At 44.5% G+C, this 26,423-nt stretch overlaps 1 protein-coding gene across 2 annotated transcripts in view; it reads right to left on the bottom strand.

The window, feature by feature from the left end:
* The window catches only part of si:dkey-100n23.5 (cyclic AMP receptor-like protein A), a 51,904-nt gene that overhangs the window by 18,825 nt on the left and 6,656 nt on the right, over window positions 1–26,423 (bottom strand). For both annotated transcript variants that reach the window (XM_044017084.1, XM_044017076.1), the window contains 5 exons: window positions 23,236–23,325; window positions 22,664–22,702; window positions 16,642–16,720; window positions 13,290–13,337; window positions 7,028–7,110 (listed from right to left, as the gene is read on the bottom strand). In XM_044017084.1, coding sequence (XP_043873019.1) covers window positions 7,028–7,110; window positions 13,290–13,337; window positions 16,642–16,720; window positions 22,664–22,702; window positions 23,236–23,325 — 339 coding nt within the window. The remainder of the gene's footprint in view (window positions 1–7,027; window positions 7,111–13,289; window positions 13,338–16,641; window positions 16,721–22,663; window positions 22,703–23,235; window positions 23,326–26,423) is intronic.

The following is a 26,423-nucleotide window of genomic DNA, read 5'->3' as shown; positions in this document are numbered from 1 at the left end:
GGCACGGTCACACACTGGACAGATCGCCAGTCCGTCGCAGGGCCACACAGAGACAAACAACCATTCACTCTCACATTCACACCTACGGTCAATTTAGAGTGAACAATTGACCTTATCCCCATATTGCATGTTTTTGGACTGTGGGAGGAAGCTGGAGAAAAAACGCGGGGGGGAATGGCCCTTGCTCCATACAGGGCTCGAACCCGGGTTTTCTTGCTGCAAAGGCAAGAGTGCTAACCACTACACCACCCACATGGCCCAGTCACTGTACAGTAGCAGACATTTTGGACCACCATATATTACAATAGCCCACAATGGACAAACATGTAACATGTTTTGATGCTTGCTAACAAAGTAAAATCCACTAATTCAATCCAAATCCCTCAAAGCTGAATCAGATCTTTGCAATTTTCAAAGATATAACAAGGCAATCAGAGATGGCAGACTTCACACCATACAAGCCTCTGTCGGCCTCTGTTGGTCATATTGGCAAGTGTGGAAACACAAACAGACAGACAGACAAACTCTGTGGAATGAAGTTTATATAAGTTTGTTGTCACCCTATGTCAGCTGAGATTGGCACAGCGCCCGCCATGACCCTCATGTGGAGGATAAAGCGATGGCTGGAAAATGGATGGATGGATGGATATAAGTTTGTCTCACAAGATTTTTTATTTTCACTTGCCTAGTTGTGTGATGGCCTCACTGCGCCAAAGACAGCAGACAGGACTTTTATTGTTCAGTGACAACATGTGACGACTGATGAGCCACTCTAATGTGCACAAAGCTCTTATGTTTGTGACCCATCTGCAGGAATATGGTGTTCTCTATGGACAGGGACATGTGAATGTTCTTTCCACTGCATGTCAAGATCTAAATAAACCATGGTTTGCATTGTGTGCATGAGTTTCCAACTGTGACATACTCTACTTTGCTCGTAATGGCCCGACACATATACACACATTTTATTGCCCAAAACCAGAGCGATCTTTGGCCAAACAATTCTTGACTCACTAAATTTCACAAAATATGTGCAGAAGCACACCTGCACGGGTGCATGCACACGCACTAACACCGACGAACAAAGAGGCACACACAAACCCTGGGGACTGAAGCGGCTAACGTTCACCAACAGAATAAAACCCAAACAAAGAGACATCCTGTTTCCTGGAACACAACACCACTCAACCCCTCGGTGCTGGGAGCAGCCAGTAAACACACCACACACACCTAAAATACACACACGCACTAAATCTGGTGCATGCATACTGCCAGGCATGTTTCCCAGTGTCTGGTTCATGCGCTGGTGTGTGTCTCTGTGTTCAGAGAGCAATGCTACTGGCTGTGCCTTCGAGTGGTTTGCGCCTGTGAGTTTATCTGAGTGAGTGGCTCTGGCTAGAATTGCGTGTGTGGGTCTGAGTGAGAGAGCACAACAGTGCAAGAGGGAAAGAGAGAGAGCGAGAGAGAGAGAGGGAAGGAGGGAGAGCAGATGATAGAGTAGGCTTTAGCGATTCCCTGGAGTGTGAGGCAGCGTTTACGGCACTCTCAGAGCAGCCAGAGTGATGAATATTTAAAGACGTGCCTGAAAGAGCAGGGAGAGGGGGAACGGGGTGTGTGTGTGTGTGAGAGTGTGTGTATGAGAGAGAGAGAGTGTGCATGTGCCTGTGAATGTGTGCACGTGCCCAAGTATGTGCGATGGAGGTTATCTAGTGTCTCCTTTGCCGTTTGTGATTTTACATACCACATGGCTACAAAAACGTGTATGTGTATGACTGTAAGTGCCTGTATGTGGTTTGTATATCTGCGTAGTCTGAGTAGTAGATCTTTCATATTTGTGTCTAATGTATGACGTATGGATCTACATATACAGTTGCCTATATGTGTGTTAATATTTGTAGATATGTGTTAATGTTTGTATTATGGTAAAGTTTACTGTGTCTATACATATATATATATATATATATATATATATATATATATATATATGCATATGCATGTAGTATGATTTATTTGTGGATGTGCACCACAGCAATGAATGGAGGGCCTCAGTGTGTGTATGTCTGTGTCTGTGTATAGCCTTGGTGAGTGTGTGTCTGCTCTGTGTGTGCTTCACGCAGCCCTGTAGGCCAGCGCTCTGTCTCGCTAAACAGGGATTAATGGTGGAGCGTCTCTGCTGCTCAATGGGAGACGAATGGCAGCGAGGCTCATGGTCTTCAATTACACACCAGTAGCTGCCTGAGATACAAAGACGCACACACATGGGCACACAAAATATGTATGGCCACAATTCCACCAAATGTTATAGAGGCCACACATACAGAGGAGACCATTAGTGAGACCTCCCATAACTCACATGTATAGTGGGGAGGCATCACCCGAAACTCTACCCATTTACTTTGAATGGGATGGCGCAAAGCGTTGCCAAACTCTGTTGTGGTTACATTGCATCACTTTGCTCACACTGCGTGCAGTAAAAGTTGGGAAACGCTCAAGATGTCATGTTGTGCATATATTCCAACACAGGTGCAGCCAAGCAAATCATATTTTGCTTTAAGCTCAGGCACTACACTGTCCAAACAGGGCTCTTGGACAAAACTGTCCTCCCTGGTGATTTTGTGCATCAGACAAAAGCAAACATTAACAACTCTTGCTACAAAATCAGCCATAAATAAAACGTGGATGTAGTATGCTGCTTCTGCCGAGGGTGCCAATGCGGAAATTAGAGTATATTGAATAGCCCCCGGGGGGCAACTCCACTGATTGAAAAAGAAGTCCATTTGAATGGAAGTCTATGGGAAAATGGGCTTCTACTTCTCATTTGATTTATAACATCAGTAAACATTTTCCCGAGGACCTAATGTTCTCAATCGCTAGTTTTGGATCTTCGTCAATATCACACGATGTTCCGATTAAAGGAGCCTGGTTGCAGGTGACACTTCTTGCTCTGTCCACATCACGATTATGGAGGCTTCAAAATGTGAGCGCAAATTCTTACGGTGACGTCAGGACCAGTTCCAACTTGGCCATGAAATACACGACTCTGCCTAGAGTACCAAACACCAGGCCCACCCACATCAAATGAACTTGATGTCCCCCTTTAAGTTATTATTACACAAGCAAACATGGTCACAGTAGACAACAGTAGACAACAGTACACGGCATCCCACAACACAGGCACATTAACTGATTAATTAACTCAGACCAAGTATGCTATGAATTTTCTATGTGCTAATCGGCAAGGCTTTAAAATTATTTTCAAATTTAAATAATCCTAACTTTGCTTGGCACATGTTTGCCTCCAAACTTTGAGGAGAAAAAAAAAACAACCTCTAAGCTATGTCAAGTTCAAAACTTATTTTAGAACACAGGCCAATGCTGTCACTCTCATAGAGTAAATTGTCTCTGAAGAGAAAGATACATTTTAAAAAAGGCTTGCAGACAAGCAAAGGTGAGAGTTGGAACCTCGCAAACTGCCTTCAGCATGTGAGGAGCTCACTTGTTCAAGTAACCAAAACACACCACAGGAGATATTAGGGCATACAGTACAAACCACACACCAGCCTACACACACGGAGGCACAAACGCACATCCATGTGCGCTGAATGCAAGATATTCCGAGAGGCGAGGAACGGAAGGAAGGGAGTGTGGAAAGAAAGGAGAAAGCAGGGGCAAGCGAAGGAGAAGAAGACAGTGAGAGAAAGAGCGCATCCGGGGATACGCAACGCCAAACACAGCGAGATAAGAGTTAATGTATCCCCCCTTCCCACCCCTCCTTCATCCCTCCTGTTTGGCTCTCTCTTTCCTCCTCCCTCCATCCATCCCTCCTTCCCGCCCACCCTTCCTCCGCCTCCTCCCCGTTCTCTTTGAGGGATGAATAATAACTGCTGCTCTGAGATTTCCTCTCTCGTTTTTCAAAGTGCAGAGCGGAGATGGGGAAGGTCTGCCTGGCCGCGGTTTGCGGGCGTGAGTGCGCACGCTCGCGCACACACACACACACACACAAACACACACACACACACACACAGAAAGTGCAGACAGGCACTGAAGCACGCAGACACATGCACACGCTGTGTTGTTCTCCCTGCTTGCCTGAAGCAGGGAAATCAGATCTCCTCCAGAGAAAAGCGGGGGGGCTTAGACACTGTAGGGAGCCCATACAAAAATCCCCTTCAAGCACGTATAGGCCTATACACACCACAAAACCCACATGCAGTATCAAGGGAACCCAAGAATAACTAGGAGGATGCAAGCTTTCTCCTGGAGCGACAGGGTGAACTCAAGGTTACAGACACATCACTGGTTCAAGTCCCGTCGCTGGGGCCACTCTATCCATGCTGATGTACCTCCTTGCACTGATTGCTCACAGGCAACTAGCACTCCCCCTGCCTTGCGTCTCCCTTTACAGGGTTTTTCACACAAAGCCTTGAAGAAGAGGAGAAAAAAAGGACACTAAATGAGGACGGCGGTTCTCCCTGCTTGTGTGTCACAGAGAGGAAGGGTGTTAACAGAGAGCAAAAAAGTCCTTGTAAAAGACGAGCAGTCTGTCCAGGAGGAGCACTTGCTCATCAAGCCACAGAAATCAGCAGTGAGGTTCCGAGGAGAGGGTTTATTTATGCAAACAGGCGTACAAGCACGCACAGTAGGAATCTAGACAAGCCTTGTAAACAAACACACACCCACACCATAAAGCACACAAGGGAGGCGATGTGAGAAGCAGACTGTGAAAACTCTAGTCGTGCCCGGGCAGTGGTTACACACACACACACACACACACACACATTTGCTCACAGAGGGGAGAGTGGCAGAAAAATAAGGAGTAACAGAAAACGGAGAAGAGGGAGGACATAGAAGTGCTTGAGTGCGAGTGCCTGGTGCTACGTTTGTGCTGCCAAATGACGGAAAAGTAAAAGCGTGTGTGTGTGTGGGGTAAAACGGTGTATAATGACTCGTCCATGCGTGTATGTAAGAGCGCGTCAAGGAAAAGTAGGAGCGCTTTCCCATTTCAATTCACAACAGCTGGTGTCGAATTAACACATTTACCAGTGTGCATTTGGAACAGATTAAAATTGAGTGTGGCGTGTGTGGCGTGACTGTCTGTGCGCACGCGTGTGTGCGGTAACAGATGAAGGCCAGAACAAGTGTGTTTGTGTGGGAGTGTCTGTGTATTAACGCAATGGATCACGGCAGGGAGAAATGGTGGAGAGGGAAAGAGAGAGAGAGCGATGCAGAGCATGTTAGGGGGTGGGTGAGAGAGAGAGAGACAGAGAGCGAGAGAGAGAGAGAGACCCTACCCAGCGGCTTTAGCTGCTGCCCTGGGCCGTCTCTCTAAGCCCTGTTTAGGAGGCTTTGGAGCTCAGATAGAAATAATCCCCCACTCAGACACACACACACACACACGCACGCACATGCACACACACGAGAATGCTCATAGACAGTCATGTAAAAACACACAAGTTGAGGCGGACAAACAAGTGTGCGTGCACACACACACACTGCAACAACCAGTGACAGCACATTCGCCTTGACACAAAGCCAACCACCCACCTACACACACACACACACACACACACACACACAGAGCAAAACACACTAAAGTCTGTCTACTGCTTCTACACGGCATAGCAGAGAGACATCGGCACGGCACCGTGACAAACACTTTACACACTCCAGCACTCAGCAGAGGGGAGGAAAGGAGGGAGAAATGAGAGAGGGGAGGAGGAGGCGGAGTAGGATATGAGCCGGTGGGAGGGAGGGAGGGAGGTGAGTGAGTAGGGGAAGGGGTAAGAAGGAGGGGAGGCTAACAAATTAATAGGAGCCGGAGATGTATACAGCCAGCGCTGCTGAGCGAGGGAGGCGGAGGGGGGGGCAGCAGTGGTGGAGGAGGATGACGAGAGAGCAATTCATTCCCGTTTTCTCCTCGTTCGCTCTCTGGAGAAAGGCAGAATGGAGCGGAGCGGAGCAAGCAGCGAGTGCTTGTTTGCTCAGAGAGGGGAGGGAGGGAGGGAGGGAGGGAGAGAGAGAGAAAGAGAGAGTAAGTGGCTGAGGCTGGAGGAGAGAGGAAAAGTGATGGAGGAGGAGGAGGTGGGGGGTGACATGAAGACACAGGAGGAGGAAGACGTAGAGCCCAAATTAGGACGAGTGGAAGTAAGAGGGATAGAGGGAATGCTTAAAACACAAAAGAGGAGAGGAAGAGAAAGTGATACGTACAGAGAGAAGGGAGGACACGGGGGAGTGAGGAAAGGGAGGGAAGAAAGGAAGACAGGGCGTTTTGGGGTTAGCGCAGGATGCAGTTTGTCATCTTCATCAGCCGACAGTTCGAGCACGACATGGAGGGGGGTGGGAGGCTGGAATGGAATGGATGGAGAGGTGAAGGAGGAGGAGGAGGAGAGGGCGAAGGGGGAGAAGGTGCAGAGGGAGGGGGCGCAGTGTTTGAGCGGAGCCTTTGAAAGACGTTGACCCTGTAATTGACCTGTGTCTCCGCCTACATCGCAGTGGCGACAAGCAGAGCCGCTGCAGCTAATCACTTGGTAACCCTGACCTGTCAATCACACCGGTTCTGTGTGGAAGGGGAGGGAAGAAGGGAGGCGAGAACGGTGGCAAATGAAAGAGAGAGGGACAGGGACAGAGTGAGAGAGAGAGAGAGAGAGAGGGAAGGAGGAAGGGAAGGAAAGAAGGAGTAATAACAGCACCGGGGGTTATCATTTACTGGACCACTCTCCTCCAACCCTCAGTTGATGAGGCCCTCTTTTCGCAAAAAGCCAATAAAATGCTCCATACCTCAAATACACACACACGCGCACACACACACACACAAAATCTCCTCTACTGTTTGTGCTGCTAAAGCGAGCGCACGGCTTTGTGAGAGCTCAGATAAGAGAGAGCAAGAGGAGGAAGGGGAAAGCGGAGCAGCGAGGAGGGGAAGGCAGAGGGTGACGGGTTGAGAGGAGATAAGACATGCAGAGTGAAGCCAACATGCAAAAAGCTCTGAGTTCTATGTGCCATACAGGTGTGTGTCTGCATGTCTTACCTGTTGATGAGGGGAAAGATAGACACCAGCAGGTAAACAGAGGGATACCACTTCAACGGCTTGATCTCCTCAGCCAAGGAAACCTGTAGGAGAGGAAAAACCGAACACTGAGGCTATATCTAGACTACCATGTTCTCATTATTAAAGAAAGCCACACATGTTGGTGAGGATATGCCTGCCATCAACATTACCCTGGCATTTTAATTGACTTGAGGTTTTTGTTTCAGTTTCAACTCACTGTCAAAACAGAAATCCTTGCTCTTCATTTTTTCCTTTCTTGTTATTGTAATCAACTTGTTTACAGTGGCACACGTATGCCCAGTGTTCATGAATGGCCACACATTTTTAGGCGTGTTAGTAATATGTGCGCGGATTTCTGATGTGGAGCTGAAAACCTCTTCTGGCCGTAGTTAAAAATAAAAGTCAAATTAACACTGTCAAACACACACACACACACACACACACACACACACAGAGTCAGTGTCTTAACAGGAGGATCAGTGAACTGAGGCAAACAACAAAGGCCAATTAAAACCTAATGAAATATTAACCTGCTGATAATATGCAATATCCACACAGTTATGAGGAGAAACGCGGATTCCAATTAAACTGGAAGCCAATACTTTTCCGTAATGTGAAAGGAATGAATTCAATATCTCGTGGACAAGCAGAAAGGCAGGCAGTCGGGCAGGAAGACAGAGAGATGTGGCAGCAGCTAAAAGTCGAGGAGGGGGAGAGGCTGGCTGGCTGTGGAGAGCTTTTACAAGCCGTTATCTAATTCCCTTGAGAGGAGGACTCTTGCGTCCGGAAGAGGCTGAGAAGAGCGAGCCCTGGATCGATTTTCTGCGCTGTGCTGTTTTTCCCCCCTCCTCCCTTAGGCTAGAACGCACTAGCCAAGCCAGCGCAAAGCCTGCCTTTCCTTCTCTCCCTCTCTCTCTCTCTCTCTCTCTCTCACACACAGACACACACACACAGATACACACACTTAACCGGAGCCAGGAGGCAGGCCTACAGCTCTGGTCTCTACCCCCACATGCTGGAAATTAATTACTCACCAGAAAGACCCTGAGGCGTGCAAGCTCTAACACAGGCATTTTAAACAATTCAAATGAAAATCACGAGAGACCCCGGGTGGTATTGTATCTGTATGTGTGTGTTTGCGCGTACGTGTGCGCTGCTGGGTGACTATGGAATGCAACAGCTAAGTTTCCACCATGTAACGGATACAGGATGGATGTTGTCACGCGACAGGAGATGCTTCAAATTTAACAACCAGTAACCGGTTGCTCAGACCTATTAAGTAAGCAAAGTTTCCACCAAGCTGTAACGTTTGGTTACGTTCAGTTTGTTTGGGAAAAATTGCGAAAGTTATCAAAATGACCAATCTGTCCCGTCGTACCTTTTTTAGCCTTGTTTCTACAGCTACGTAACACAATATTTTGCATTTGTTCATCAAACGTTACATGATTCTTTGTGTTTTCTGTACCATCCCACGTCAGGCCCCTTTCTACGAGGTTACTTAGCACAGTGGTTCAAGGGTGGAGCTAAGGGTGGAGCACACTAGAGTCCATTGATTGGTTGACGGAAAATCTTCATTGTCTAGCTGCAACAGTAAGGGAAAGGGAAAAACACAATATATGTGCCAGAAGGACGTGTTTCTTTTAAAGAATATCTTTGAAAAATATCAGTTTGCAGCAGTAATCCATGGATGATGATAAAGTGTGATGTCATGCTATTTATGTACCGTAGCTGGCGCCGCGATCATAATCTGGCCTACACACCCTCATGTTGGAACTACACAAGGAGAAAACACACATTTGTGTCAATTATTATAGGAAGTTCTGACATCTATGACCATGCCAATCTGGATCTATCTCAAGTGTGCGGGTTTAAATATGTGTGTATTGGGAGAACCACGTTGAGGTCAACAGGGAAAAAGGGTCTGAGGGATGCTGCACGGAGAAAGATGGAAATTTGTGGGTGTGTTTTTGTGGGGGAATGAAATGTTTCCAGAAATTGGGTTCAAAAGTATGCACAGAGCCATGGAATTTCTGACAAAATTTAGGTGAGGTGTAGAGGCAGGCATGTAAGGAATTTCAGTTCGCAAGAGACAGGATGTGGAATAGTGGAGGAGGAGGAGGAGGAGGAAGAGTCTCGTGTTTTTAATTACAGTCCTCCCGTGTCAGAGGCCCCTGCGCTGCTCTGGAAGCAGAGGGGAATGAAACCGTAATTATTTGCCGCGGGCACAGCAGTCCCAACATTAATGACGCATGCTAGATTACAAATGGTTATGGGGAGCGACCTATCTCATCCACAAACACCTGGACTCACCCTTGATAGCTTCACCCTCATCTCACTGAAAATCTACTCTATAAACAACACCATCAGGTTTGCCCGATAAATGTCACATTAAACCTGGAAAGTATTTTGGATCAAGATAAAAATGATGAAGTTTTTTAAGAAGTTTAATGTTTTTCTGTATGATAACAGCAACCCCCACAACCCTCAAAATCCAAGCAGTATAAGTTGGAAGGACAGATGTTTGGCACTGGATATTCTCCTCATGATAATCATCTACATCTATGTACAATGAAATTATTGGTAAATAAAATCATTGTATGTATTATTGTTTTGACAAAATTGCTGAGTCTGAATTTCACTTTTCAAGTACACACAAAATGATTCTAGAATTCCACATCAACCAATGTGACACAATGGTGATTCAACTGATACATATTTGACAATTTGTAACTTTCATTTTGAAACTATATAATACTTCCAAATACTTCCAAAGAGATTGAGTGCCACATTAGAATCCCATATGATTTTCAGGGAAATTTAAATCCCAAAGCCCAAAAGGAAACAGAGGAGAAGAACTGTAGCTGCAGAGTCCATCCCAAAAAAAAAGGAGGTACATATGATTTTTCCAAGCTATAAGTGTTTTTCTTTAGAGCTGTTTACAAACACAACTGTCCTTCCAGCTTTGGTTCTTCGGGATGTTGGTGACATAGATAGAAAAATGAAATGAGGACACACAAGTGTAGATGTGATGCTCAACAAGACAGGATGTTGTGTAGGTAAAAAAAAAAAACACACACACACACATCTACTGTATAAGCAGACACATCACATTGTGAGTCAAGGCAAAGCTTGTGTGGCTCAGTAAACAAACACCCTGGGAAGATAACGAACAAGCAGCTCGCTGTTTGCTCAGCCAGCTTTGTTGCTACCCGACGGGACTGAGCTGCTGTGTGTGCAGTTGTGCAAATGTGTGTGTGTGTGTGTGTGTGTATGTGTGTACATGTCATTCTATAATAGTGTGGAGGAAATTTAGCCTAAAACCATCACTGTGAGGACACTTTGGCCAGTCCAAACAAAGAAGGGCTGTTTGATGTTAGGTCAAGATTTGGTTTTAGGGTTTTGGTTGAGAATATTGTTTTATTTCGCATTATTGGCATTAAGCGTTATAGGCTAATAAACATATCTAATCAACCTGTGCTGCTGCAAGGTCTCGCGAGGCGCAGTAAGTGTGTGTACTCACGCAAGACCACAAACAAATCGTTCAAGACACCACAGATGTGTCACAACCATGTGACTGATGGCCCCCAATAACTGTCAACACAAGTTATGATACGTCATCACCACAGTCAGACAGACACACGGATAGAAGGGGGGTGGGGGTGGGGTGTAGTGCCGGGCTTAGTCAAAGAGAGAAAGCGAGAGGAAAAAAAAGATCAAGATCGGTGAACGGAGGAAACGACAAGTGTCAGCACGAAACATGAGGCATGTGCATGTGTGCATGAATGTGTTTTTGACACAGTAACAGAGAACATGTGAGGCGCAGGAGGAGGGAGATTTGACAGAGTGAATGGAAATTACCACAGCCAGAGGTCCAGCAGGAATCGCTTTTTCTCGCTTTCACACACACACACACACACACACACGCACACCCACCCTCACAAATCAGCACTCGCTGACTTGGCAGGCACAATCAGGGAGGCTGTTGTTGTTTTAAAGCATCACAGCGCGTGCATAAACTCTCCTAAATATTCATGTCCATGAACCTGGCTCGCTGCTTTATTCATGCTGAGTATAAGAACAAGAGTGCGAGAGCGAGCGACAGAGGGAGGGAGAGAGAGGAAAAGAGAAGAAAAAGGGGAAAAAAAAGAGTGTGTGAAGTGAAAGGCTAAGAGACAAACAGATGGAAGCAAGAGGAGCGCCTGGGGAGGAGATAATATGAAAAATACGAGGAAAGGGAGAGTGAGATCAAAAACGGCTCCCGACTTATTTACACTCTGTGCTACACATAGCAATTAGCCCACATGAATGGTGTGCGTGTGTGTGTGTTGCAACCACGACTGACATTGTTCAGGGTTACGCCAGTTCAGTGTGCAGTGATTACATCTACCACTTAGGGGCAGCATCTACATAACCTTAACCCTAACCTGCCCTCCACACCTCACCCTGCAGGGTGGAGCAGAGCAGAGCAAAGGGAGGAGGCGGAAACTAAAAGCAGGACAGTGAGGGATCTGCTGCTGCCGTCAGATGTTTTACTTTTCAGGAGTCGTGCTGCTGTAGCTACAACCTTTGCGGAGGACGCCATGATCAATTTTAATGAGTTGGCGTCTCCATAGCAATGCTTGATGTGAGAGCAAGTAAGGGTTCAGTGTCTCGCTGGAGGACACTTCAATGTCTGCAGCCATAAGCAGAGCAGCTGATATAACTTAGCAAGACGCTTTCAAAGTATCTCAAATAGGAAATACTTTACAACCGGCATTTAACCAGGAATCCATTCAAAGTGGTGAAAAAATGCAACTAATTAGGTATTTTTGTTCAACCATGAGTGTAATGCTGGCTTCTGACCAAGATAACCCTTTTAAATCTATTTTATCGGTCTTCCAAGAGTTCCCTCCAGAGCCCCAGATGCATATGAGTCAAACAAAACTAGTTCATCGTTTAATGATACTGTAGGATTGTTCACTGACCATCTAACATGTTTACAGCTGGTCAGCATTGAAAAACGTGACGAGACATAATACTAAAGAAATACAGTAACTGCTTATATTTCAGGGCCGTCTCTGCTGAAAGGCGTTTATAGTTCTAATCGACACAAATTGACATTTAACCAGGTCAGTGAAGGCTGACTGTTGTGACATGCACCTGTCATTGTACTGGACAAGTGCTAATAATTTTTTTCTAACCTGTATCCAGTCAATGCAGCTTTGATTTCACTGAGCTCAGAATGAGTGAATGAATGAGTGTTATTACAGCTCAGAATGGGTGTTGTTGATGACATGACATTAACAATATTAAGCACATGTGTACAGCTGGGACTGTTAACTGTTCTTTCCTCTTTCTTTTCATTAAGTGAAATGACTGAGCACCAGCTCATCATTTTTGTTGTTTCATCACATGACGCAGTTTTTTTTTCTGGTCCTTATGATTGTGTCATGTGAACAATGAGGGTGCATCAAAATCAAGTTATCGGCAATTTTGGCCATAAACTTTGCATCTCCATTGATGTGCTTGGAGTACAATGCAATTTTGCACCAATTACATTTAGAAAAATTTAGCAGCTAATTTCCCACCAAATCATTTCTTTATTTTTCCAACACCTTATGACACATAATCTGTCAATCCAGCCCCTTTGCCTTTGATATAGCCTGTTCAAGTTGGCAATGCTTCCCTTTTATTCTGCCTCATCTTTCTGTATATAAAAAAAAAATCAGAACAGGGGCAGTGGTGTTTCCCAGACATGAAAATGACAGTAGTCATAGAGCTGAATCAATGTCTACCTGATGTCAAGGCAGACATAGACCCTGCTGTTCTACACATTACACACCTGATTCCCAAAGACCTGCATTCAAACTAAACTTCACACATTGGGGAAGAACAATGTCGGCTCTGTTCTGTCAAGTGTAAACAAGTAAAGCTGATAAAATAAGGGATTTTCTTAATGGTAAAATAGTTGGATCTCTGTTTAAAAGTGTCAGTCTTGTAATTAATCCTTTCCCTCTTCTCTTCACTGCTAATTCAGTAAAGTCAGGAAGACATGCATAAATGCATGCCCATATTTATAGACACGTTCACGCACACTCACATGAAGAGAGTCAAGAGGGCAAATTTCTCCCCCGTTGGGTTTGACACCTACACAGCGTGACCGCAAATGCTAATCCTGCACACACTCTAATCCCCACGCCTGTGTGTATGTGCATGTATGTGTGTGAGTGTTGAGGAATGTGATGATCACACAGGCCATTACCTTTCGTCTCTCCCTCTCTGGGTTGAAGGTTCCCAACCATGACTGCAACTGCTCGAAAAGGACACACAGTGGAGAGAAAAGGTCAGGGCACTTACTTTTGCAAAAACAAACAAAAACTGCAAAAAACAACAACAGTCATTTGGTATTCATTACTAGACTAGCCCTAGATTTAAACACAGGTGCATAGAGTGATAAGCTGGAACAAATATCGCGTTGGTTTCCATGCAAACTCAAAATCCTTCCACCTTCTCCCTCATCCTTGCAAAATGGTAAGACGTTACAGGAGACTGCAGAGTTTGGAGGTAGACAGAAGTAGGGCTGCAATGATTAATCAATTATTAACAGATTAACAGAAATTAATAGTGGTTATTTAAAATAATTTAAAAAATCTCTATGATGTTTTTTTCTTCTTCAATGTGAATATGTCCTTGTTTCAAAAAGAAATAATTTAAACTGAATAATTTTGGGTTGTGGACAAAATAAGACATTTAAGAACATCATTATTTTGAAGTTTGGGAAACACCGATCAACCTTTTTTTGACATTTTATGGACCACACAACTAATTGATTAATTGAGAAAATAACTGACAGATTAATCAATTATGGGACTAATCCCTGCACAGGCGCTTCCAGCATGTCACAGAAGAGGGAACGGATCAGCGAAAGTGCACACAATATTCCATGAGAAAAAAGGAGATGCAGCGGGCAGAGAGAAAGGGGAGAAAATTGTTGTAAGTGTGAATGAAAGGGGGGGGTGGAGTGGAACAATCATGGCACATCTGAAATCTCTAGAGAGAACGTGGGAATACTTTTCCCTCTTCCTCTGACTCCTCTCTCAGGGGAATGCTGGGAAAATGTCAACAAACAAACACACACACACACACACACACACACACACACACACACACACACATGACTGGGATTTGTAATGGTGGGACAGCATGAAAACTAGAAGGTTTTTGTAACCTAAGACATCACAGACAAATCTCTGGAGGCCCCATGTAAGCGTCACGCACGCACACACACACACACACAGGAAAGGCAGTGTGAAGGATACACACTAACACTTCTTTTGTTCTGCTATTTATTAACTCAGCGTTGCCATGGTTTCTCTGTGCTGATGTGCCTGTGATGGTAAACCTATACGTGACTACGGTGTGTTCATGCAGTGCAAGAAAAGAAAATGGTCACAGCCATTTGGTCATTAGATCAAACTTATTAGTAGCAGCCACTTTGCTTCACAGCTGAACGCCACTACCCATCAAAATCAACACACAGTGATAATAAGTGGCAATATCATTAGGCATTGACCAGGTCTCTGGTGTGTGTACCCAGCTTTTGTTGTAATCTTGGTTAAGCAGTGACACAGAAAAGCAAGCAACCGCACCAGTTAGTGTTTAGGCGTGAGGCATTTAGGAGTGAATGAGGGAATCACACCTGTAAAACAAACACTCTCCTCTCTGTCCACCCTCTTAATAACTAATTAGCTTTCAAACCTCACTAGTTAGTAAAAGCTTACACAGTCACTGAGACTCTACGCATGTTTTTCCAAAAAACTTACTTGGTAAGCTACTTCCCATGCTATTACAGACTCCCCCTCGCCCTCTCCCATCAATCTCTGGAAAGTGGAGAAACTTCTGTGTCCAGCTAACATCCCACCTCTCTTCACTCAACCTCCTTTTTCTTATCCTTTTCCTCGTTGCATCGCCACCTACCCTGCTTTCAAAGCTTTTGAAATTCTTTCAAGTGAGACAGCCTGCAGCTGAAAAAGAGATAAGGCTTGAGCTCTTCATAAATATGATAGAGAAAGCAAAACGGCAGAGTGAAGGCGGAGAGGGGGAGACACACGGAGGCAGAAAAGAGAAGCTGTGGAAAGGGGGAAATGAGAGGGGGACAGAGACAGGGACAGGGACAAGCAGAGAGATAAATGGACTTAGAAAAGAAAAGAGGAGGAAAGTGAAAATGAGAAAGGTGGAAAACAGAGATACAGAGAGAAAGAGGAGAGGAAGAGGGGGATAAAGCAGAATACTGTGAGCTGAATGAGTGATGAGATGCAAAAAGAAACCCAGCAGCATTCATTCTTTCTTTCTTTTTATCATATTCATGATAAAGAGCTGTGTAGCCTCTTTTCTTTCTTTTTCTTTTTCAGCTACCTGCTGTCCGTCATTGACGGCGCCCGTCTGCAGACGGCTATCTGCAAAATCAGTTTCACTGAGCCGTCTCTAACTCTGAGGACAAAACACAGAATGTACACCTATTTATTCTCGGTCTGGGAAGGCTTCAGTTGGATTCTCTCTTTCTGTATTTGATGAAATCACATTAGAAATCCACACACACACACACACACACACACACATTATAGTAAACACAAGTGGCACTAAGGCCACATTGTGCGGTGCCGTCAGACTCGGGGAATGGCAGCTATGGGACATTTATGGAATGCTGCCTCTGAGCTAGTACTGCACCCTTACCTAACACCACAAACTACAAGCTAGCACAGAGTGAATAACTAAGTGTTTCCTTGATTAATCAGTGGATTATGTACTCTGATACTTAAAATAGTGAAAAACATCTATTGCACTAGTGATGGTAGGCAACAACTTTTAATACTTTATTGTTCCAGCAATGTAATTAAATCGAATAAAAACATTTTATAATGACTTGTGTAAAATATTGTTTATGATTAAGATTAAAGCCAATTTGTATGAACTTAAAATTATATTATTTCAAATTTAGTTCCACGATGTAGCCTGACTATAGACATATTTCAACAAACAAAATATTGTATAATATGATTAATCAATATTTTTGGCTTCTTGCACCTTGAATCTTACTTTAATAGATTTGTCTGTATAAATCTATTCTTCTACAAACATTAAATCCACTAATAAGTAAACGGACAATCAGATAAGGTTTTGCTCAAACAACTTGGCTAAACTACAGAGGCCAACTAGCACTTGGGTATTGTGTTTGTTTTGCCACGTCACCATGATCTAAGCAACAGCATATCACTTTGATCATCACACTGTTATCAACATGTCTAAGAAAAGATGATTGTTTGTAAACAGTACATTGTTTTGGCATTTTTTTGTTTTGTTTTTATTTCATTTTACTTTAATACTGAACCTGGATCTAACTCATAAAAGAATATATGACACATCTTTTAGAGAATTTATCTACCTTATATTTTCCCAAGATTAATTTCTCTCCCGGATCGAAAAGAAAAGGCAACTGGCAATTCTCTCCTATCTTTCACGAATGTCAATTTTCAAAAAGGTTACAATGCATTTGGATTAAGCCTAATTGCCGGTGCGTCATGCTCCTGCTGACCTGACGCATGAGAATCACTCACCCTCGCATTGGCCACACAGATGATCCTAGCGTAGCAGCAGATCATCAGGAAGATGAGGGTGAACAGAGGCACGTACCATCTGCAAAGCACATACACAAGAGGGGAGAAAGAAGTTGTTCAAAAATGAATCCTGTGGTTTTGTTTGTTGTTGCTTTTCTTAAGGCTTTTGTGAGTTCTGTTTTAGGAGCATCACAACATTTGGAGAAGATTTGAACTCAAAATCTAGATAATGCATTAAAACATCAATTGAAAACAGTTAAAAAAAATCCACAGGATATAATTTAATTTTCTATCTCACAAATACAGTGTTAATATATCCTAACAATATTTATGCCACAGTAGAACGTTATAGCCTGCCAGGTGTCCAATGTTTTGATATCATGGCCTTATAAAGAGATTAGATCACAGAAACTCATTTAATAAGATTCCCCCTGCAGGATCGTAACCAGAGAAGATTGTTGTTAGATCTGATTTGTTGTAGACCTGGAAAAAAGCTTGTTCTGGTATGACTCTTAAAATCATTATTACTCTATTAAAATAACTTGTTGCTCCATTTTCAGAATGTTCTTATCCTCAAGAAAAGTAAATTTCCCACTTGTGCAGTGAACTAAACTACTAATTTAAGTATATTGATGTATAGGTGAGAGGGATATAATGAGTGTAGGCCGCCGGAGGTGCAGTGGACACGCAGTATGTACAGTATATAAACGGCACAAAACAGATCTGAATCAGCAACTTTGCTGCACATAGATTCACTGAGTACAGGTGAGAGGTAGCGTGAGAACAAAAGACAATGCCTGGACAGTTTCAATACCTGCAATGCATGGCATTCCTATGGGATGAAGGGTTGACAAGGACAGGAGGTGCAGGGGGCAGAGTAATGTGTCAGGTATTTCTGAGCGGATGACAGACACCAAGACGAGCGAGGGAAACGGGATGATGGCCTTGTGTTATGCAACCACTAGGGAGGTGATGTAACCTCAGAGGAGTTTCAGCCTCTCCCTGCAATCATGAAACAGCCCTTTGTCTCACTCTGATAGACAAGTTCCTGGCCACCGCTTCTCTGTTCAACCTCGGTAACTCGGAACACTTGGATTCGTGCTGTGCAACACCCAAGTCCTCTGAGCACCTGGCACCCAATGCACCTATGGGAATAGCATCATGGATTGTGCAGACAAGGAACATTGGGGATAATTTAATTTTTAATTTATTAAGCTTGCGTACGCACAAAAGAAGGCATACGTTACTCTCTATGCAAAGGGATTTATAAAAAAACATGTGTACGCACATTTATGGGAGAGGGGAGAAACTGCGACTCCGATGGCAGAAGGAAGAATAACCAGAAACTGTTTAAAGTGACACCACGGTGTAAAAATAAATTCAATTATTGCTGCTTACAACAAGATTTTATTTGCGTACACGGACGAGATGTATATTTAAACAAATAAACGATCACCTGCTAGACTGATACTCCCTGAAATGTGCACCTTTCATACACACCCAAATAAATAAAGGCAAATGCAAAATACATTTTTAAATAAATGCTGTAATTATAAAATGCTTTTGTGGTATGAGATGCATAATAAGGCAAACAGGAGGACAGGTTACATTTACACAGATCGAGGTTTGTGTGCTTCAAGTGAGAAGTGATTTTCCTACAATTAATTATGTTGTGCTTCCAATGATATTTTCATGTTTTGAGTTTTCATGTTCTGTGAGCCGGTTCCGTTTTCCCATTGAGGCTAACATGTAAATGAGAGAAGGGGAGTTTAAATGGGAGTTTGAGACCTCCCATTTAGAGGAAAATAATAATGAAGCATGGCACATGTGAGTGGGCACTGGGCACCATTGTGATTGACAGCTGGTATCGTCTTGTTGCAGGTGACGTCTGTGATTTTCAGGTTGCAAAACCTCAACATGGCACGAGTCAAATCACCAATCTTGACGCTTCACAACAGGAGTTCAGATTCTCACGGGTGACATTACAACTGGTTGCCACATGGTCTTTAGGGAGTAGATTCTCAAAACTACGCCTTAAAAGTCTTTGGCATGTCTGCAAAATCTATACAACGGCCTACTGAGAATATCAATAAACAAAGACTACCCTCTTTGAACACGTGTGTGAGTGCATGTGTATGTGTGTGTCCACATGGGTTCAATAATGGCATGGGACAATGATGAAAACGTTTCAGGGGAGACCTGTGCGAGCGTCACCTTAGTGTGATTTAATAACCTGATCTCTGGAATAAACAGCGTCCAATTACGCTGGCGCACGTCCTGTTAATGATGGAGAGATGGGGTGGGAGGGGGGGGCGGCTGGCGGCTAAGGGGCAGGGGAAGGGAGGGGGTGGCCTTTTTAACAATAGCATGGAGGGGCTGCGTGGAGGAGAGAATGACGGGCGGCAGCTACAAAGTGCTCTAATTAGCATGATAATGATCTGCCATTAGAGTCCGCTGTGCTCTACAGCTGAGCACTACCCGGAGACAGAGCAAGAGGGAGGGAGCGAATTAGACAGAGGGAGCGTGAGGGAGAGAGCGAGAGAGAATAAAATCAAAGCAGAGAGAAAGAATTTAGAGTGGGCAGAGGATGATAAACGTGAAGACAAGAATAGAGGTGAGGATGGAAAGGTGGATGAATGATGGCAGATTGTGGGTCAGGACCACAAAGAGCAGAAATAAGAAAGAGTTGCTGGGTGATTAAAAGATGGGGCGAGGGATAAGGTCATGGCGAGAATGAAAGGAATAGCAGAAAAAAGCTGCAGCGGATAGATTGAATAAGGAGGAATGGAAAGAAAGACGGATAAATACAGAGGAGCTTCTGGGAGCTGGAGGAAAGTACAACAGCGAGCAAAGGTGGGAAAGCCTGAAACTGGCAGAGAGAAAAGATCATCACAGATGTGCACAGATTCAATCTCCCCTGCCTTGGCCTGGCCTTCCCTCTGGTACTGCTCTGAAGTGAAGAATGAGGCTTGGATGAAAGAAGCCTTAATTGAAGTGCTTGGTGGGGGTTGAGAGTGCGGGTATGGAGCCAACCATGAGGGTTAGTGCTCATCTGCAACTTTGACCCACAAAATCCTTCTCTTCAGTGAAAGATCACGATCTACCTGTTCAACCACTTACACCCAAATGGGAGTGCGTGAGACAGAAAGAGCAGGGTGTGTCTAATCAGATGCACGGAACTTAAAGTTAAAAGGAATAAAGGAAGGAGAAAGTGAACCCATCTAACACCCGAAGAGTGTGCTAGGAGTAGAAAAGTGAGCATGTATACATGGTGCATGCTAATGATATATCGTAAATCTATCAATATAAATATCACAAAATGACTAAATGTTACCCCCACATTTAGTCAACCACTGCGAGTGCGAGGCCTTGGGCCTCTGCAGTGAACAATGTACAGCGCTTCGCTTCTTAACTTTCACATTATTACTACTACTATTATTATTATTATTATTATTATTGCTTTTATTATAATAATATTATTATTACAGTGTTTCCACTACTATTCATTTGGAGCAACAATTGTTTTATCTCAGGTCACACACACGGAGTGGAGTGAAAGTTATCTCGGGTAAAAGATGAGTTAAATGCTTCTCGAAACGTAAAAACCAGGCTTCTCTTCCATGAACTGGGTGACACAGCTGTGCTGCAGCCGAGACTGCGTCTGTGAAACACACACCGCGGCTGTGGGGACATCCTTTATTATCCATGACATTAAAGAGCCCGTAAAGCAAATTCAGCATTTCTTGTCTGTATATGTATACTGTATATGTTAGAAAATAGTGGCTGAGAAAAAAAAAGAAATACATGTGTAGAGTGTAAAGAATTATGGAATTACTGAAAATAGTTTCTCTCCAGTAATATTTTAGGTGTGTCTAAAAATATTGCTTCATAACTCTTCAAACACGATGTTGATATAAAAAACTCTCAGAACTCCAGTCTCCCGTTCACGTTTTCACAGAAAAAGGGTGTAATTGTCAAATTACTCTGCAGGAGTCACAGGTATTTGTCATCTCCATCTCTGATCTGCAGCAATGGAAACATGACACCTTGGTGGACACGCTAGTTTTGGCCCCTTTCTTATGCTTGGTTTACATTCTACACTGGAGTTTTAAAGTACGTTAGAAAAGGAAACTGTGATTGTTTTGTAGTAAACATAATGTAACTCTGAATGATCTGACCATAGTTGACATGATTTTCATGGTCATGGTTTAACATTTTCATGGTAACAAGCTCAACCGATTAAAATTATTGCTGTCACCCCTAAGGCTTTTTTGGCTAGAGGAGTACTCTGTGATATTTTTTAAAGAATTTATCAGTTTTGGGATCAGTAAAGTACATCTATTCATCTGTATTACAAATAAAATGCTTTTAAAACACAGTTGTTTTGGTGTTTGGAACATCCCACGCTCCACACAAGGTGATTTAGCTCAGGATCGATGAATGGTCTTTTTTTGGGTTGCCAAATGATGGCCTTCTTCACCTGCATTGGACGTCATATTGACAATTTCAGTAAGAAGCTACCAAGCACAAATTCAACATGCAATCAGCTGCTCGGTCTGACAGGGAATCGTGAGGTAACAGGCCATACTTGGCCATGAAACTGCTTTTTAGTCAATTGTTCAATTATTTCTGAGCACCTGAAAATAGACAATAACGTATAAAAAATGCTTATAATTTCTCAAAGATTAATGCCATTTTTTTTCTTCAATCCCTTTCAAATAAAGAACCCACACACATTTCAAATTCTTTGTGGTGGTGTACGGTGGCAAAATTACAAAAATGTGTGTCTTTGTCCCTAACCGTATATCTGAGGGCAAACAAAGACACGTAGAGATGGGGGACCTCTAGGAGTGGTGACTCAGCTATGCTCAAGTGTTTCCAACTGCTGACTCAACCCCTGAAGGTCTCCACCTCAGTCACACAGCGCTGTCCTCTGCTTTTCATTCTCCTTCCTCTTTCATCCCGTTTCACACCCTCCCCCTCCTGAGCCTTCCCCGCCTCCTCTGTCCTGTCTGCGCGCTTCGCTGAACTCTGATGAAGACACACTACGGTGCGTGGGCAGAGACGAGGGCAATTTATTTCTTCGACTCTCCTCTCCTTCCCGTGCCAGTGTGCCGCTTCCCCTCTCGTGATGAGTAATTCCCCATCTCTCTAACTACACCCCGTATGTCTCTCCTCCCACCTTTTCCACTTTTCACCTTTAATACAACCTCTGGCCTCCTGCACCGCTCCCAGCGAGCCGTCAGCAGGGTGTGTGTATGTGTGGTTTGGAGTATATGTGTTTTTTTCCTTGACGGGTGCTGCCTTGGCCTCTAATCTCTTGTCTGGTTTGATGTAATTAGAGCTAATGAAGATTCCCTGATCCTGTGAGCAGCTCGTCCCCCTGGGCCATGACAGCATGGAAAACTAGAGAGCCGGGGCGCACTGATAAAAGAGACACAGGCTCGTTTAGCACAGCTGATAGCTATGTGTTGTTCTTCATGCGAGTCTGTCTGAGTGTATGCATGTGTGTGTGTGTGTGTGTGTGTGTGTGTGCGTGTGCTTATTTGTTTAGAAAGATTGATTCCCTGCTGATGCTGTGCGGAGCAACGCGATTACCTTGGCTTGTCGCAAAGTACTGCAGTGTGTGTGTGCGTGCGTGTACGTCCGTGTGTGTGTCTGAGTGTCTGTGCTGGGGGATTGGCAGAGCCCTTGCAGACTTAGGGCCAGTTGCAGAAAGCTGTAGACAGACATAATCCCTCATAGCCGTCCTAAACACTTAAATACACAGTGTAGCAACTCCCCTAAATCTGACAAGGCAGAGGCAGATACAGTCACATCCACATGCACACACACACACACACACACACACACACGCACACATCTTGGCCTTACACCAAGAGGGGGAAAAAACCCTGCAGGCTCCCCTGACATGCAACCCTTCACATTTCCCTGCAGAGACATCCCCCCCACACCCTCCCTCTCTCCCACCTCTCCCCCAGTGGGGGTGGCTTTGATGGCAGCGCTGAAAGGGTCTACTTACATCCCAAATCTCCAGGCTACGTGATCGTCTGTGATCCAGCTGGGGGAAAAGGAAGAGAAACAGAGTGAGAAAGAAAACAAGAAAGAGAGAGGGAGAGAGCGCGATGAGAGAGTTACAATGGAAAGGGAGAGTGTGATCGCAAGAGAGACTTGTGTGACTGCCGAGGGGGAAAGCTATGCAGCTGTAGCTATTAATAAGCCGAGAGTGGAAAGAGAGAGGCGAGCCCAGAGATTAAGACTCTGTCCCAATTCTCATTCCACCGCCTCTTCTCCTTGGCCTCTTCCCCTTTTCCTCACCCCCTTAACTGCCCTCCAAACAAATAATGCCTTTCTTGTTCACCACAAGAACTGGAGAGTGAGAGGGGGCGTTTTTAGTGTTCAAGGATGTGCTGATAATTGCCAATTTTTATCAAATAAACCCATATGAGGGACAAAGCCATGGCAGTCTGGAGCTGGAATGAGGCCAGAGCTGTGGCCTTCTTTCAAAGAAAAGACATTTACAAGAAAAAATGTCGCTGTCGCTGGCTGACAAAAAAAAAAAGATGCTCTAGCTGAACGCTTGGCTGTACTCACCACCACGCTCCCGCGGGGCCATAGTAACCCTTCAGCAGTGGTAAAGAGGCCATGACCAGAGGCACCCCCCACGCCATCAGATGGTACAACCTGATAAAAGGCAGAAATGTATTTCATATTAGCCCAGAGACCAGGGAGCTTTGCCCCAGAGAAAAAGCCCTATGACTAAATCAATTCTTTTCTCCTTCAGTTCATCCCTCTGTTGGCACGTGCATCAGGCTCATTTTTCAGGTGCAGTCAAACGCCTATACAGCCACACTGCCATTTACTCATGGTAATATGAGCCATAATTACCCTCAGTGCTACAGAGGAGATGATTTGCAAAGAAGATGTCTGCATCGGAACCACAAACAGGATGCAGATCCTTACTCAGTGGCTGATAAATGTGTAGATCGGCCATGGTAAATTGTAACAGGAAAATGTGCATTTATGGATTGCTCAGTAAAAAAACAACCTGTTTTTATTGATTACGGTTTAGGAAATCCAGAGAAGCTTATATCTGCTACCACACAAAAACAAAAAGATCAGAGATACCATCTATGAAGTTTGAAAAATCTCTACAAAATGACGTGTGTGTGTGTGTGTGTGTGTGTGTGCGCGTGTAAGTCTGACAGATGAGGTGTGTGCTCCAGTGTCTTGGGCAGCAGTGTGTGTGTCGATACTTTATAGAGCGCAGAGTGTCGCCTGGTCAATAGAGTGGAAGTCCTGCCCTGACTTTTCCAAGTGCGGTCAATCGAGCGGTGGCGACACAGCTGAGACACACTCAATCCCTCTTGAGTTGGCGCCACACACACACAAACACACTTTCTCTCTGTATTTCAGTGGGGCACAACATGTCCCCCTCCTCCCCTCTCTGCTCCCCCATCTGATAGACAGCAGGGCAAATGTGGGAGGTGGTGGAGAAAGAGCGATGCCTGGTGGTTTAAGTAGGACAAAATAGTGGGTGGGAAAGAGAGGGAAGAGAGGGAGAAAAAGGAAATGGTGGACTGGAAGCACTCAAAAAGAGGAAGCAATCAAGCAACTGAGCAATGACAGAGAGAGAGAGAGAGAGAGAGAGAGTGAGAGAGAGAGACTATGGTAGTGGGAGGAAGGATACAAATGTTGAAATCAGTGCTTCCAGTTCATGGCATGACGACTGGAGCAGGGAGGAGGGATTGTCAGGAAATCAATGCCAAGGGCTTGCAGACTCACAGACGCACACCAGCACACACACCGGCACACACACAGCTTTGAGAGGGAGACGTGGAGGTCAGATGCTGCAGCGCACCATGGGCCTAATGAGGCACAGCAGGACAGCTCACACACCTGCACACACACCCACACGTGCAGATACACACACGTGCCAGCAAGCTCATACAGAAATCTCTCCAGAGGCTCAATCTCATTTCTCACACCGCTTCTTTTTTTTACCCTCCATCTTCAGCATCACCGCTATCTCTGTGGCCTCAGCGTGCAACAGATTCAGTTTGTCTGTATATGACCGTCAAACAGACACACACATAGACACAGACACACACACACCATCCTCTTGCCTTTACTTCAATCACTCTTGGATCATTCAGTCTCCATTCTCCATCTCCTCTGGCTATTTGTTCATTCATAAACCATCACGATGTGTCGTCACAAGTGTGTGTGTGTGTGTGTGTGTTCTTGGGCTGAGGGGTAATTTTGCATGCATGCTAAGCCACACACACACCCGGGTGCCGAAACACATACAGCTTATCTATGTGCAGTCAAAACATGACAGCCCCCCTGATGCCTTGTCTCCGCTTCGCTCTAACCTATTAAGTGCGATGAGTTTTTTTTCTCCCTTCACATTATGTGTCACCAGCCACTAAAATACAGACATATCTTCCTCCCACATGACTCTCTGAGGTCTTACAGTAGGTGTGCAGCATGCAAGCCTCTGTAGAGAGCTGATTTTGGCCTCCTAGCCTGCCCCCTTCTCTGCAAACATAAAGCCGTCTTCTTCTGAGTTATAGCACTGTTATATCCTCTGGCTTATTGCTAATCACTGCAGGGATACCCCATGAGATGGGGGTAGGGGACACAGGCAGGAACAATCAGCTTGACATATACCCCATTCCCACGAGTCAAAAAACAGTAATTCCGGGTTTACGCGGGTTCTTTCATGATGGAAATATGTAGAAACTGCATTGACAAATGACTGCAATGCACGTGGATTTTTATCGACATAAGTGGGAATACCAGATCCAGGTGAGCAGGCTAATTTCTCCTACATCGGCTTCATTTTTGGCAGAGATGCAAATTCTGGCATAATTTCTGGCACAACGGTAATACAGACATTTATCTTCCATCTGTTAGCATCAATGTTTTTAGCATACTAGACATTTTACAACTTGAGACAGGGCTCATAATTTTTTATTCCATCTTATTTTATTTTATTTGCAACTTAAAATATTTTGTTCACTGTTGAGTTTGAATGAGGGCCTGAAGTAAAAGTGACAAAATAGTATCACAAATGCCACTGGGCTCCATTATGTTGTTGTTGTTGTTGTTTTCTGCTGCCTCATTGCAACTAATTTTGCGCATTTCACGCACAGATGATGTGGGGTGAAAAAAACCCCAATAAAAACCACAGGTCAGACCAACCGCTGGCAATGAGAATGGTGTTAATCGCCTTTTTTAGCAGGTTCACTTGAGTACAAAAACCTCAAGTAGACTTGCTAATTTTTGTGTGAACGAGGCTTTTGCTAACAGTGGCACTGCAAATGTGATAAAGCTGCCTTTTTTTAACCACAGAGTGCTTTTTTTTGGAACTGTATGTTTGTGTCACAAAGCTCGGTGCTAGGCATGAAAAATGAGAAAATAGCTCACACCGACACAAGCAAATTCACACTTGCTCTGTGGAGAGTGCTCATGGGAGTTTGAACGACAGAAACATAGCGCTGCAAAGCGTGAAGATGGGTGCGCACACACACAGACACACGCTGAAAGGCTGAAACCCACTCCCTTTTCAATTAGAGCGTCGGCTGGCTGGAACAGAAGAGGAGGAGGAGGAGGAGGAGGAGGATGGTAGAAGGAGGAGGGGGCTGTCAATTCTCTGCAGGGAGACACATGCTCTCGCAAACCAAACACAGGCACACACGTAAACACACGTGGGCGAAAGTGGCCACAAAAACAATATAAACATATACATTCAAAGGGAAACCCACAGCCAGGTGAGT

This window comes from Solea senegalensis, linkage group LG2 (assembly GCF_019176455.1).
Source record: "Solea senegalensis isolate Sse05_10M linkage group LG2, IFAPA_SoseM_1, whole genome shotgun sequence".
In the NCBI taxonomy this organism is placed as follows: Eukaryota; Metazoa; Chordata; class Actinopteri; order Pleuronectiformes; family Soleidae; genus Solea; species Solea senegalensis.
The sequence above is the reverse complement of the archived record's forward strand: the minus strand, read 5'-3'. Positions and strand labels throughout refer to the sequence as shown.